Below are 15,865 nucleotides of genomic sequence, written 5' to 3'. Positions count from 1 at the left end.
CAATCAGAATTCAGAATTCACAAAACTGGTACACACACACACACACACACACACACAGCACATAAACACACACACACACAGCACATACACACACACATAGCACATACACACACACACACACACACAGTACATACACACACACAGCACATACACACACACACAGCACATACACACACACACACACACACACACACACACACACAGCACATACACACACACACATAGCACATACACACACATACACACACACACACACTGTAGCACATACACACACATACACACACACACACATAGCACATACACACATACACACACATAGCACATACACACACACACATAGCACATACACACACATACACACACACATATAGCACATACGCACACACACAGCACATACACACACACACAGCACATACACACACACACACACACACACACAGCACATATACACACACACACATAGCACATACACACACACACATAGCACATACACACACATACACACACACACACACATACTGTAGCACATACACACACACATACACACACACACACACACACATAGCACATACACACATACACACACATAGCACATACACACACACACATAGCACATACACACACATACACACACACACATAGCACATACGCACACACACACATACACACACACACACACACACACACATAGCACATACACACACACATAGCATATACGCACACACATACACACACATACACACACACATAGCACATACACACACATACACAAACACATACATAGCACATACACACACACACATAGCACATACACACACACATAGCACATACGCACACACACATACACACACACACACACATACACACACACATAGCACATACGCACACACACACATACACACACACACACACACATACACACACACATAGCACATACACATACAGCACATACACACACATAGCATATACGCACACACATACACACATACACACACACATAGCACATACACACATACATACACAAACACACATACACACACATACACACACACATAGCACATACACACACACATACACACACATAGCACATACACACACACACACACACACACACACACACACACATACACACACACACACATAGCACATACACACACATAGCACATACACACACATACACACACATACACACACAGCACAAACACACACACATAGCACATACACACACACACAAATACACACACACACATAGCACATACACACATACACACACATAGCACATACACACACACACATAGCACATACACACACACATAGCATATACGCACACACATACACACACATACACACATACACACACACATAGCACATACACACATACACACACACACATACACACACACACATAGCACATACACACACATACACACACACACACACAGAGTTAAGCTAATTCACTCGCAGCTTCTTTACGTTCTCAAAATAATTAACACATCGAAAAAGTAATAGTTCAAATGTTTGAAGTTTTATTGCAAAATACATCAAATACTTTCATGAATTTACAATAAATATTTTCTTTTCTTTTTAAAAACAAAGGTACAAATTGAACGATTTTCTGATTCCCCGGTGTTTAATATCGACCTGATTGGAACTGAAATAAAAGACACACACAGATAAGTAAAGCTGCTCAGAGGAAATCATCTTTGTTTATTCGTTGAGGCAGGAAGGAAACTTCAGTGCCCCGAATCACACACATTATAAAACAAATGATCCAATAAAATCATACCTGAAGATATATGCAACTGAGAACAGACCAGCAGCTCCACGGTTTTTTAAATAAAGCAATACAATCGTTTAAAAAAAAAAGTTTGAAAAGGAAACATTTAATTAATGAACTATTGTTAACAAACTTTCATTTCAGTCGTGAAAACATCTGCATCAAACTTTTAAGAAGTAAAAAAAAAAAATTGGAAAATACTCTAAGAATTTACAGGGAAAATAAAAACCTAGCATAAAATGTCGCAGCTTTAGAAGATTTCAGGCTCAAAGACTTTATTTTTTATTTAAAGTTGCTTTCGTGTTGCAAAGTTTAAAAACGTTCCGATTTCTTGCGAGTTTCAGCCTCGGATTCACGGCAAAAATTTAAGAGCGACGCTGAAAGCCGTGTGAAGGAATATTAGCGTCCCAGCCTGTTGCTAAGCAACGAACCAGGCTGTCGGGAATCGCTGAGGTCGCGCGGTCAAGTGTCGCTTTAATTACCCTCGGAAACCTCGTGCCGAATGATCGAGTCGGTGAAAAGCAGAAGCTGCTGCAGCATCAGTATGAATAAAAAAAATCATTTACACCTGGAATTAAAAAAAAAACATCAAACAAACAAACAAACAAAACAGAAAACAGCAAAAAAATAGCAAAAAAAAAAAAAGTAGCAGCTGAAGAAAACTTGGTTTGGTGATTTGAGAAAGATCGTTGAATTCCAGGAACTGAGTCACGTGTCGAACGTGACGTCTCCAGGCGCAAATCATGCAAAGCACTTCTGCAGGAAGTGACTCATGTGAGTATAGACGTGCTCATTGGCCGACCCTCCGAGACTGTGATCTTCATCTGTGTACCACTGAGAGACGAGGAAGAGGAAGAGATGTAACGTGAGGAAGAAAAACAGTAACACAGCTGCAACTTGACAGGTTTAGTGTGCTCTTACTCTTGGACTCTACATATACATGGGTTCATGTGTTTAGATTAGGAAATGAGTGTGTGAGTGTGTGAGTGTGAGTGAGTGTGAATGATGTACAGCGGAGTTTAAAAGTTTGTTTCATGTGATCTAACGTCACCTTCGTACACGTGCCCACGCCATTAAAGCAAAATAAGGACTTCCTGTCCGAATCAAACAGTTTCACAACGTCTGATCAAATCCAATCAAAAAATGTAAAAACGGCGCACAACTATCACACGTCTCAGACTTTAAGACCCCGCTGGAAACATCTGGTCAGTTCACTAAATTGTGTTGTTTACCATCGACTCAAAATCCACTTGGTGGTTGACGAGAGCTTTGGAGATTTGTGCTGCTTGCTGGAAGTGAACGTTATCTGGGAAGAAAAACACACACAATGTTAATCTGATACATAATAAACGTGTGTAACGTGTGTAACGTGTGTAACGTGTGTCTTGTGTGTAATGTTTAATCCAAACGCACAATTCTGGAGTCTGGTTTGAAATTTGAACATTTGAAGAATGTAAAAATAAGAGTTTTGTGTTAGTTTTGTTTTGGTGTCGATATAAAAACCCCACGAGAGTCAGATTGTTGTGATCATCGTGACGTTTGTGCGTCGACTCCTACGACATCTCGTGATTTGTGTTGAAATGTGTTTTAGCATGTTTTCTGCTTGACTTCAGCTTCTTTGTGTTCTTTTAGCTCTCGCTGTTGTTCAAACACTGAAGCCATAAACTCCATTTTGGGGGTTTAAAGGCAAAAGGCGGCTGTAGGATGTGTAGATTGAGGAATGCGGCTGCCGCACGTCGTTGTGTAGCTAAGAGTAAAAGCACTGCTGTGTTCAGGAGGCTGACGGGAAACATCTCATTATACGCAAGGTCTAAGAACTTTTTCATCCTATACGAATCCGTTCAACTATGGGGGAGGGGGGTGGTTTACAGCTAGCTACCTAACACACACACACTCGCACACACACACGGTGCACTTACAATGTTAACAATCCTGAGCTGAGGAGTAAACAGTAGCTCACAGATCATTCTATCACGCTGCTGAGTTTCAGAAGACGTCCAGTCCCCATGACTAGAGCAATACATGGGCGAGTGTGTGTGTGTGTGTGTGTGTGTGTGTGTGTGTGTGTGTGTGTGTGTGTGTGTAATATTTGATCAGATCCCAGCTTGACTGAAGAGATCAGCTAATTAATGGTCTAAAGAGCTTACATGGAATAAAACCTGTGTGTGTAAGTTTGTGTCTGTGCATATATATGTTTGTGTGTGTGCTTATGTGTGTGTGTGTGTGTGTGTGTTCATGTGTGTGTATATAAATATATATATGTTTGTGTGTGTGTGTTCATGTGTGTGTGTATATGTTTGTGTGTGTGCTTATGTGTGTGTGGTCCTGTGTGTGTGTGTATATGTTTGTGTGTGTGCTTATGTGTGTGTTCCTGTTTGTGTGTATATATTTATATATGTGTGTGTATATTTTTGTGTGTTTGCTTATGTGTGTGTTCCTGTGTGTGCATGTGTGTATATGTTTGTGTGTGTGCTTATGTGTGTGTTCCTGTGTGTGTATATATTTATATATATGTGTGTGTGTATTTTTGTGTGTGTGCTTATGTGTGTGTGTTCCTGTGTGTGTATGTTTGTGTGTGTGCTTATGTGTGTGTGTTCCTGTGTGTGTATGCTTGTGTGTGTGCTTATGTGTGTGTGTTTCTGTGTGTGTATGTGTGTATGTTTGTATGTGTGCTTATGTGTGTGTGTTCCTGTGTGTGTATGTTTGTGTGTGCTTATGTGTTTGTGTTCCTGTGTGTACTGTATGTGTGTATATGTTTGTGTGTGTGCTTATGTGTGTGTTCCTGTGTGTGCATATATTTATAAATAAATATATGTGTGCATGTCTGTGTGTTTGTGGATGTGTGTGTTTATGATCGTGTGTTTACAGTATATGAGTGTATACGTGTGTGTATATGTTTGTGTGTGTTCATGTGCATGTATATGTCAGTGTGTTTGTGGATGTGTGTGTTTATGATCGTGTGTTTATATGAGTGTATACGTGTGTGTATATGTTTGTGTGTGTTCATGTGCATGTATATGTCAGTGTGTTTGTGGATGTGTGTGTTTACGATCGTGTGTTTATATGAGTGTATACGTGTGTGTATATTCTCACCGTCAGCTGTGCCGTGCACCAGCAGGTACTGAACAGAATCGAAATTCTTTGCTCGTTCCATCACAGTGGAATTCTGCCCAGATTACAAACACACGTCTTCAAACACACTTTGTAAACGTACAGACGTCATTTGTGGGAAACTCTGAGCGGAGCTGCGTAACACACGCCGGCTTACTTACTTCATAGAAGTCGGGGTTTTCCTGTGGCGTGAGCATGTAGCGCTCCGTGTAGATGGAATCTGTTTGTGTAAAGAAAAAAAAAACATTAAACTAAAAAAAACGATCAGGTTCAGAATCTCAGCCCCATAAAGAAACTATTTTCTATAATTACTGTACTGAATTCCCACACTAATAAAAATAAACCTTTATATTTTTATTTACTTTTTAATTCATTACAATAATTTACCTTATTGTAAAAAAGGAAAAAAAAGACAATTAAATTCGGATTAAAAATAATGAACCTAATGAACTTCGTATAATTAATGCTACATTTTTTCCCCTAGAATAAACTTCCATACCATAATACTCCCACTTGGACACCGGGGCGACGGCCATGCCGCACTTAAACACTCCACTTCCTGCTCCCAGGGCCATGGAGGTGACGTAACCCCCATAAGACTGAAATACAGAACATGTAAAGAAACAACTTTGTCACAGTCGAAATCCAGAATCTGATCCAAAATCTGATCCAGAACGATCAACATCAAAGGAAGGAGTCTCCAGTGTCAGTGCAGTGTATGGAGTTAATAAGGAGTTAATAAGGAGTTAATAAGGACTTACCCATCCCCAGATCGCCATTCTGTCTTTATCAACGTAGCCCAAATCAATGAAATGTCTGAAACATGAAGAACAACAATGGAACATTAGCAGGACAACACAGTTACATGGCTGAGAAAACTCTCTCTGCTGTCAATCATTTTAGAGACGCGATCTAAAGCCCGCCTCCTGCTAACATGCTAATACCCTAGCTTAGTGCTCATAATAGCTTAATAGACGAATAAATTATTGGCTAGCGTTTGTGTGTTTCTTGTGTTCTGTTGTCCTTGCTGATGTCTGGGGGGGGGGAAGCTTTGTGAATTTTTAAGATTCAGAGACTGGACAGGACGCTTCTCTAGTCACACTGGAACAAAAGACTTAGAGGCGTGAGGCGTCAGACTCAGGAACGTTTACTCCTGGGATTTTACCTGTCCAGGTCTCTGCCCCAGTTCTCTGTCACACGTTACCTGGCAGCGGTGATCTGGTCCTCCACCTCATAGGTGCCTAGTCGTTTATAGATGGAGTGCATGATGCGATCTCCTTGGTAACCGCTTCCTCGGCCATCAAAACTGGCCACGATGATGTTCTCCGTGCTGGCCAGATACGTAGACCAGTTGATCCGGAATCGGAAATCTGACTTCTGACTGCACGGCCCGGCGTAGCTAGCAGAGACAGAACCACGTGTGCTAAGGTTACTAAATATAACCAACACTATAATATAACACTAATAATGTAGGTCCAGGATCCTGAAGGTTTAGGGTTATATCAGTAAAATGAGCCAAATCAATGTTCAATTCGATTCATCCCAGTGACTCGATTCTTTTGATTGCGTTCATTACAACGAATCATTCAGTGATGCTTTCAGTAAGTTACATCATTGCACCAGTAGGTGGCACCAGTGAGTGATTCATTTACTCAGTAGAGAGAGACAGGGAGAGAGAGACAGGGAGAGAGAGAGAGAGAGAGAGAGAGAGAGAGAGAGAGAGAGAGAGAGAGACAGAGAGAGAGAGACAGAGAGAGAGAGAGAGCAAGACAGAGAGAGAACAGAGAGTGAGAGAGAGAGAGAGAGAGAGAGAGAGAGAGAGAGAGAGAGAGAGAGAGAGAGAGAGAGGGAAAGAAAGAGGGAAAGAGAGAGACAGAGAGTGAGAGAGGGAGAGATAAAGACAGAGAGAGAGAGAGACACAGAGAGAGAGAGGGGGAGAGATAAAGACAGAGAGAGAGAGGGAGATAAAGACAGAGAGACACAGAGAGAGAGAGAGAGGGAGAGAGAGAGAGGGAGAGAGAGAGGGGGAGAGGGAGAGAGAGAAAGAAAGAGAGAGAGAGAGAGAGAGAGAGAGGGCGAGAGAGGGCAGAGGGGGGGTAGAGGGGGGGAAGAGAGAGAGAGAGAGAGAGAGAGAGAGAGAGAGGGAGAGAGAGCGAGAGAGGGAGAGAGAGGGGGAGAGAGGGGGAGAGAGAGAGAGAGAGAGAGAGAGAGAGAGGATACGAATGTAATATAAAAAGTAAGAGGTGTATAAAAGACAAAGCCCCTACATTTATAAACTGATGTAAAATGACTTACACGTCGATCAGCAGAGGATAAGTTTTGGACTTGTCGAAGTTAGGAGGCAGAATCAGCTGGTACCAGAGGTCTACAGATGTTCACAAAGGTTTATGTTCAGTGTCAGAGTCTGAATAATATCTCAATGAAATAATATTCAGCAGCTGGAACCTCACCGAAGCCGCCGATCTTCAGTGTGCCGTGTGTCACCGAGGGCATGGCGATGTTCTGAAGAATCGACTCCAGGAGTTTATTATCCTCCAGAACCCTGATCTCTGAAAACCAACAGAAGATTCGAACAGATTTCCACACGCTCTTGTTAACACACCTGCAGCACAAATCTCAGCAAGAGAAACATCATCTCTCAGGTATTAGCCTTTTCACGCTAACTCCCAAACTCCCTGTGATTTAACGAGCTTGCTAATGAGCTAGCGTTATAAAGCTAAATAAAACTTAGTGTACTCCTGTCTGTGCTCCTGCAGACACTCGCTATGTTTGTGAGTTTCTGATTAAAGCTTAAAATGTCACCACGTTCGTATTGGAGAGCGGACGCTGATGACGGCGGAGGAGGTTTTACCTGATCCAGCACCTCGACTGTCTCGTAGCGTGTACAGAGGCAGTCCGGGACCTTCAGCAAGCAAACAAACAGAAAGAGTGTGTTATGTTCTGTGTAGATTTCTGCATCCTCATCACTTCAGAAAGAAGCGCAGGAATATTCACCTGAGCAGCTCAGGCGGTAGTAGGTGCCGTCAGTGCTAAAGTAGGCGGAGTTATATTTACACCTGTCCTCCATCAGCGTACAGGTGAGACAGTCGGCCCGGGAATGAGTCGCACCGTCTATAGTGATTCTGCGGGAAAGACAAAACACACAGGTTTCGTGAGGATTTAAACAGACAAACGTTTGTTTGAGTCGTGACTAAACGCTGACTAGCTGAATGCACGACGTGTGGCGTGAGGATCCTGGAGGGTGAAGTGACTCACTTGTAAACGTTTCTCTGGCCTGGATGACTGTTGTGTTCGTTGCTCATATAGAATCTGTGAAGAGACGTAGAGATGTTAATGAGATGAAACGAACAACGTCCCAATTTCCACCCAATCACAGGAATCTCTGTGTCACTGTGGGCGGAGCTTAAAGATGTAAAAAATGTCCTAATCTCAAACTAGAATGTCACTAATCCGAGAATGACAGCTAAGAAGCAGCAGCTGGAGATTTAAACTCTCAGCTCGACTCTTGGATCTGCTTCTGCGTCACATCTGGATAAAAGTTTCTATTCCAAATGAATAAAAGGTGATGGTGAACTTACATGGCGTCATTGGTCACCTTGAGGATGTCGGTGACCTCCCACTGTCCAGATGTGATGGCTGTGACCGTTGTCTGAAATAAACAGGCAGTGATCCATCTGAACCTTCTCAAAGAGTATTTAAAACCCTCAAAAATAAAGTCCAGATACATGTCCTGATGTGTCCAGATGTGGTCCTGAGTGTTAACTCACCCCACTGATGTGATGGATGTGTTTAAAGCCTCTCGAGTCACTCTTGATGTAGTAAAAGCTGGAACCGTCAGGTTTAAACACAGGGTCAGTCGGTGAGAACTGGGAAAAGACGACAAGATGTCAGACAGAACCAGAGGGGGGAGAGAGAGAGAGAGAGAGAGAGAGAGAGAGAAAGAGATAGAGAGAGAGAGAAAAAAGAGAGACAGAGAGAGAGAGAGAGATAGTGAGAGAGATGGAGAGAGAGAGAGAGAGAGAGAGAGAGAGAGAGAGAGAGAGAGAGAGAGAGAAAGAGAGAGAAAGAAAGAGATAGAGAGAGAGAAAAAAGAGAGACAGAGAGAGAGAGACGGATAGAGAGAGAGACAGAGAGAGAGAGAGAGAGATGGTGAGAGGGAGAGAGATGGAAAGAGAGAGAGAGACAGAGAGAGAGACAGACAGAGAGAGATAGAGAGAGAGATAGAGAGACAGATAGAGAGACAGAGAGAGAGAGAGAGAGATGGTGACAGGGAGAGAGATGGAAAGAGAGAGAGAGACAGAGAGAGAGACAGACAGAGAGAGATAGAGAGAGAGATAGAGAGACAGATAGAGAGACAGAGAGAGAGAGAGAATGCATTACGTACTCGTCCGACCCAACCTGTTGCGCTTTCCACTTTTATTTCCTGCACAAAACAAACAGATGAATAAGTGAAAACACAGTTCACCAGAATGCTAATGCTAACGCTAACTAGGGTGAGATTAGTTCACTTCTGTTCTCATCACAGGTTTTTAGGATATATGTGTTAGGTCAGAGGTCAGAGGTCAGACCCGCTCATAGCTCATGGAGCAGAATGATGTTAGCTCTACACCGTTACCGTCTTTACGCTCCACGTCTCGCCGCTCAGTTCGTACACCTGCAGAATGACGAGACTCTGTGTGCGGTTTTGCCACTGAACTGTGATGGTGTTGTCTGTGACCCAGGTGACGGTGCTCAGGTAATGATCTCTACATAAAGAACATAAAGAGGAGAACTTCAGCACCACGTCTGTGTCACCACACGCTCTGGAGATATGTGTTATACTGTGTTGTGTTGTTAACTTGTGTTATGTTGTGTTATTGTGTGTTATTGTGTGTTGTGTTATGTTGTGTTATTGTGTGTTATGTTGTGTTATGTTGTGTTATTGTGTGTTATTGTGTGTTGTGTTATGTTGTGTTATGTTGTGTTATTGTGTGTTATGTTGTGTTATGTTGTGTTATTGTGTGTTATTGTGTGTTGTGTTATGTTGTGTTATGTTGTGTTATTGTGTGTTATGTTGTGTTATGTTGTGTTATGTTGTGTTATTGTGTGTTATTGTGTGTTATTGTGTGTTGTGTTATGTTGTGTTATGTTGTGTTATTGTGTGTTGTGTTGTGTTATGTTGTGTTATGTTGTGTTATTGTGTGTTGTGTTATGTTGTGTTATGTTGGGTTATTGTGTGTTATGTTGTGTTATGTTGTGTTATTGTGTGTTGTGTTATGTTGTGTTATATTGTATTGTGTCGTGTTATGTTATGTTGTGTTGTGTTGCTTTATATTGTGTTGTCTTTTGTTATCTTGTGTTTTGTTATATTGTGTTGTGTCGCATTGTGTTATATTGTGTTGTGTCTCGTTGTATTGTCTTAAATTGTGTTGTGTTATATTGTGTTTTATTGGGTTGTGTTATATATTGTTGTGTTTTGTTATGTTTTGTTGTGTTATATTGTATTGTGTTTTGCTATGTCTTGTTATATTGTTATACATATTATGTTGTGTTGCATTGTGTTATATTGTATTGTGTTGTGTTGTGTTATATATTGTTGTGTTTTGTTAAGTTTTGTTATATTGTGTTATGTTGTGTTATATTGTATTGTGTAATGTTGTGTTATATATTGTTGTGTTTTGTTATGTTTTGTTGTGTTATATTGTATTGTGTTTTGCTATGTCTTGTTATATTGTGTTATGTTGTGTTATATTGTATTGTGTTGTGTTATATATTGTTGTGTTTTGTTATGTTTTGTTGTGTTATATTGTATTGTGTTTTGCTATGTCTTGTTATATTGTTATATATTATGTTGTGTTGCGTTGTGTTATATATTGTATTGTGTTTTGTTATGTTTTGTTATATTGTGTTATGTTGTGTTGTGTTATATTGTATTGTGTTGTGTTATATATTGTTGTGTTTTGTTATGTTTTGTTATATTGTGTTATGTTATATTGTGTTGTGTTCTGTTATATTGTGTTATATTATATTGTGTTATGTCACGTTGTGTTGTGTTGTTGTTGTGTTACCGTGAGGCCAGTGCGCTTGGCACTAAGATCTCCATAATTTTGGACACGTTCAGAGCATCAACCACGAAGAGGCGGACCGTGGGGTTCGGTGTTCCAGCCTGCAGCCCAAAACACACAAAAACATCTATTACTGGAAACCGTCAGCGTTTTATTTTAAAATCGCACAATAACTGTGTCAGAAATGTCCTGCTGTGTCCTGCTGCACTGCTCAAGCTGCATTCTGATTGGTCAGAAGAAACAGACTGTTGTGCAACTCCACGTCACAGCTTTATATCATCATCATCATCATCGTTATTGTTTCCATAGTAACAAACTCCTAAAAAATAAAAGTCCTTCTCTTTAATGAGATGATGGAAGGAGTCTCCAGTGTCGAAGGTAAAGCTGGAACGTTTCGGACCTCTTCAGGACAGAGGAGTCTCTTTATTGGTGGCAAATTGCTTTAGTATAAAAGTTAAAAAATAACACTTGTGGGTGGAAGTTTTAAGCAAGTTTTAATAAAAATTCAGAACGTTAGCTCCGCCCTTAACCCCGCCCCAAATCTAACCTTTTCTGCTGTTGTGTTAGATTGTAAAAATTTTACTGTATATTGTTGAAGAACAACAGAACTGCTGGAATTATGAAGTCTCGAGCTGAAATTCAGCACTTTGAGTCTAACATTAAATAAACCGAGCTCTGGCTCTTACCTTGGGATATGGGATGGAGACCGTTTCCGGATACTGACCCTGTCCGTACCACGAGTACTCAATGAGGTGCACGTCTGAGTCGTTGAACTGAGCAAAGGCCAGGAACCTCCCGGATGGAGACCACCACATGGCATGGTTACCAGAAAACATCTCCTCTGTGGGTTCAAAAAATGTTTCAACTGATAAATGTAGTGGGAAAATTTAAAGGTAAGTAGAAAAACTTTAAATGATTGAAATTTATTAAAACACTTCTTTATTAATCTGGTTATTAACTGAACAATCATTGTTGTTACCTTGATATTAACCACAATAACAATACTGTTACCATGGATACCGTAAACTATCAGGGCTTCCAGTGACATGAGTGCTGCAGGTACATCCTGTGTACATACTGCTCTGTGTGTAAAGTAATGTGTGTATCTGTCCTGTTCTGTTCTGTCATGTTATATTACGTTGTTATAACATGTCATGCCATGCTATGTCATGTTATGTTATGTCATGTCACATTCTGTTCTGGCATGTCATGTCATATCATCTTAAGTTATGTCATGTAATGTCACATTCTGTCCTGTCTTGTCATTTTTTGCCATGTCATGTCCTGTTATGTCATATCACATTCTGTTATATTTTATGTTATATCATGTCCTATTATGTCACATTCTGTTGTCATGTCATGTCATGTCAAGTCATGTCATGTCATTTAATGAAATGTAATGTCACATTCTGTTATGTCATGTCCTATTATGTCACATTTTGTTCTGCCATGTCATGTCAATTCATGTCATGTCATTTAATGTAATGTCCCATTCTGTTATGTCATGTCCTATTACTGTATGTCTTGTTATTTCATGTCCTGTTATGTCCTGTCATGTAATGCCACATTCTGTTCTATCACCTCATTCAAATTCAAATTCAATTTATTTGTATAGCACTTTTAACAATTATTTTATGTCACATTCTGTTCTGTCTTGCCAGGTCATGTCATGTTACGCTGTGTAATGTTATGTTATGACTATGTTATAGTGACACTCTTACCCTCATACACCCAGTCAGGAATTCCATTTAGGATCATCTGATTTCCACTACTGGTGACTTGTTCTGCTGGTGAAGAAGGACTGGACTTCACATACACATTATTGTCCCATACATACGCCTGAGAGAGAGAGAGAGAGAGAGAGAGAGAGAGAGAGAGAGAGAGAGAGAGAGAGAGAGAGAGACAGAGAAAGAGAGAGAGAGAGAGAGAGAGAGAGAGAGAGAGAGAGAGAGAGAGAGAGAGAGAGAAGAGAGAGAGAGACAGAGAGAGACAGAGAGAGAGAGAGAGAGACAGAGAGAGAGAGAGAGAGAGAGAGAGAGAAAGAAAGAGAGAGAGAGAGAGAAGAGAGAGAGAGACAGAGAGAGATAGAGAGAGAGAGAGAGAGACAGAGAGAGAGAGAGAGAGAGAGACAGAGAGAGAGAGAGAGAGAGAGAGAGAGAGAGACAGAGAGAGAGAGAGAGAGAGAGAGAGAGAGAGAGAGAAAGAGAGAGAGAGACAGAGAGAGATAGAGAGAGAGAGAGAGAGAGAGAGAGAGAGAGAGAGAGAGAGAGAGAGAGAGAGAGAGAGAGAGAGAGAGAGAGAGAGAGAGAGAGAGAGAGAGAGAGAGAGAGAGAGAGAGAGAGAGATTGGGTGTGATTTTTTAAAATAATTGTATACAATAAAAATAAAATTAAGTGCAGATCAGAAACAGAGCAGTAAATCATGTTGGAGAGAGTATGGTGTTTTTTTGTGATTTCAGCAAGTCCAAGTCCATCACAGGTTTTACTTTATAAACCCCATCATCCGAGCTCGTCTGAGATAAAGGTTATAAATACAGATGATAGTGACGATCAAAGGGCCGTCATAAAACTAGCCATGGTTGTCAGGAACAGAGATAAGTCTCTCAGATAACAGCTCAGATAGCATGTTCATTAAGACTGACTTCATACCATCGCCCCATTATAGAGTCTATAAACAGCTGAGTTACGTGATGGAAAATCTTATATCTTAGTATCAGTTCATCTCAGGGGTTGATGATATATCAGTATATCTGCAATCTGAAACAGTCTATATGTAATTAATATGAACCCTCAGTGTCACATTCTTTAAATCTTGATACCTCCATACTGTGAAGTTATAATTTCATTCCTAGTCTCAGGATTTCCAGCAGCAGCACATCAGATGTTGAACTTTGCTGAAGCTTTGAATGTTATAATCCTGTTATAACACTAACTGTTATAGAGATATAAGGTAACTAACACTAACTGTTATAGAGATATAAGGTAACTAACGCTAACTGTTATAGAGATATAAGGTAACTAACACTAACTGTTATAGAGATATAAGGTAACTAACACTAACTGTTATAGAGATATAAGGTAACTAACGCTAACTGTTATAGAGATATAAGGTAACTAACACTAACTGTTATAGAGATATAAGGTAACTAACGCTAACTGTTATAGAGATATAAGGTAACTAACGCTAACTGTTATAGAGATATAAGGTAACTAACGCTAACTGTTATAGAGATATAAGGTAACTAACGCTAACTGTTATAGAGATATAAGGTAACTAACGCTAACTGTTATAGAGATATAAGGTAACTAACGCTAACTGTTATAGAGATATAAGGTAACTAACACTAACTGTTATAGAGATATAAGGTAACTAACGCTAACTGTTATAGAGATATAAGGTAACTAACACTAACTGTTATAGAGATATAAGGTAACTAACGCTAACTGTTATAGAGATATAAGGTAACTAACGCTAACTGTTATAGAGATATAAGGTAACTAACACTAACTGTTATAGAGATATATGGTAACTAACGCTAACTGTTATAGAGATATAAGGTAACTAACGCTAACTGTTGAACTTTGCTGAAGCTTTGAATGTTATAATCCTGTTATAACGTCTTATTACTTCGCAATGTCATGACATTTTGGTATGATCGTATTGTTAAACACACCGTTAAACGTCACAACATACTGTACCTCATGACTGAGTATCAGCACACATCTAACCAGAATAAAGCAAATCATATCGTTCTTATCTGCGTAAACTCACCAGCTTGTGACCAGCCGGAGCCCAGACAAGGTACTGAACATCGTGTGGTAAATCCGTAGTGAGTAACTTCCTGAACAAAGAGAAAAGTGAGGTTTTTATGTGAGCGAGCAGGAAGATGGGAAGCTTGTGGGACAAACGAAGGCCTTGTCGATTAACAAGAGTGTTGATTCACAGCATGCATGCATTCACTCACCCTTAGTAACTGTCTGGGTCAGAGTCACTTTCAGACAACAGGATATTTACTTCTCCAGTTGAAACCAGAGTGAGGTTGAGATACAGTTCATACATCATGCTAACACTAGAATCTTTTCCAGAAAAAAGGCCCCGCCCACTTCAGGTTTAAGTCCATTAAGATCACTTTATTATAAAACGTGATAGCTCAACAGCAGAAACTCTTTTGTAATCAAATATTGTTTACGATATTTGTTTTGGATCGAATGTCGTGTGAACAGGATTTTAGGATAAAGTTTCATTTCAAACATCGCTTGAGAAAAGAAGAAACATCTTTTTTGTTGGTTTAGTGATCAATACAGTAAGATCAATTTTTAGGACTAATCTCTATCTGATCTGATAGAAGTCACTGACCTGTTGTCCCGGTCATAGATTAAGTACGTCGCGGTAAACGAGTGTCTCCAGATCTTTAAGAGAACAGAGAGAGGGAGAGAATCTTACGTAAGTGTAAATGTTTACAAGAACAAAACTGCACACAGAGCGTTAATGTGCTCGACACGGCACCTTTGAGTGGTTGGTGAGTAAACAAACAAACTTGCGATCCGCTGACACCAAGTAATCGAAGGCTTTAAAGGAGTCCTGTGATATAAAATACACACAAAACACACACTTTCATTACAATGAGGTTCATAAGGCTTTAGCTGTTCTTTAAAGTTGACTTCGTATATACACACATATAAAAAAAGTTCGCACTTTCACTCCAAACCCTCTCACATTCATGCGAAATACTCTCACTCAGGATGTTTTTGCACTCACACAAATCTACTCACAAAAAGCTTTCACGTTAAAGCAAAAATGCTCTGGCATTCTTTTTCTAGCATTCAAAACAAAATTTCCTTTCACATTCTCACATGTATTAAAAAACTTTCACAAGAAATTTATTCATTCATACAAACACTCTTACATTCTCAAAGAATGTTCCTGCTTTCAT

At 40.1% G+C, this 15,865-nt stretch overlaps 1 protein-coding gene across 1 annotated transcript in view; it reads right to left on the bottom strand.

Annotated features, from left to right (window-relative positions):
* Nucleotides 1-1,503: 1,503 nt before the first annotated feature.
* Nucleotides 1,504-15,865, bottom strand: part of dpp4 (dipeptidyl-peptidase 4) — a 17,333-nt gene continuing 2,971 nt past the window's right edge. Inside the window, exons 5-26 of the mRNA XM_060859000.1 lie at nt 15,439-15,513; nt 15,289-15,341; nt 14,704-14,773; nt 12,654-12,771; nt 11,619-11,773; nt 10,936-11,033; nt 9,504-9,633; nt 9,273-9,311; nt 8,656-8,754; nt 8,467-8,537; nt 8,144-8,197; nt 7,883-8,010; nt 7,740-7,790; nt 7,339-7,437; nt 7,184-7,253; nt 6,093-6,287; nt 5,650-5,704; nt 5,388-5,487; nt 5,050-5,108; nt 4,871-4,943; nt 3,010-3,083; nt 1,504-2,611 (exon numbers count right to left, since the gene is read on the bottom strand). Coding sequence (XP_060714983.1) covers nt 2,519-2,611; nt 3,010-3,083; nt 4,871-4,943; nt 5,050-5,108; nt 5,388-5,487; nt 5,650-5,704; nt 6,093-6,287; nt 7,184-7,253; nt 7,339-7,437; nt 7,740-7,790; nt 7,883-8,010; nt 8,144-8,197; nt 8,467-8,537; nt 8,656-8,754; nt 9,273-9,311; nt 9,504-9,633; nt 10,936-11,033; nt 11,619-11,773; nt 12,654-12,771; nt 14,704-14,773; nt 15,289-15,341; nt 15,439-15,513 — 1,959 coding nt within the window. The 3' untranslated portion in view covers nt 1,504-2,518. The remainder of the gene's footprint in view (nt 2,612-3,009; nt 3,084-4,870; nt 4,944-5,049; nt 5,109-5,387; nt 5,488-5,649; nt 5,705-6,092; nt 6,288-7,183; nt 7,254-7,338; nt 7,438-7,739; nt 7,791-7,882; nt 8,011-8,143; nt 8,198-8,466; nt 8,538-8,655; nt 8,755-9,272; nt 9,312-9,503; nt 9,634-10,935; nt 11,034-11,618; nt 11,774-12,653; nt 12,772-14,703; nt 14,774-15,288; nt 15,342-15,438; nt 15,514-15,865) is intronic.

This window comes from Tachysurus vachellii, chromosome 23 (genome assembly GCF_030014155.1).
Source record: "Tachysurus vachellii isolate PV-2020 chromosome 23, HZAU_Pvac_v1, whole genome shotgun sequence".
Classification (NCBI taxonomy): Eukaryota; Metazoa; Chordata; class Actinopteri; order Siluriformes; family Bagridae; genus Tachysurus; species Tachysurus vachellii.
This window is presented reverse-complemented; position numbering and strand designations above follow the sequence as displayed.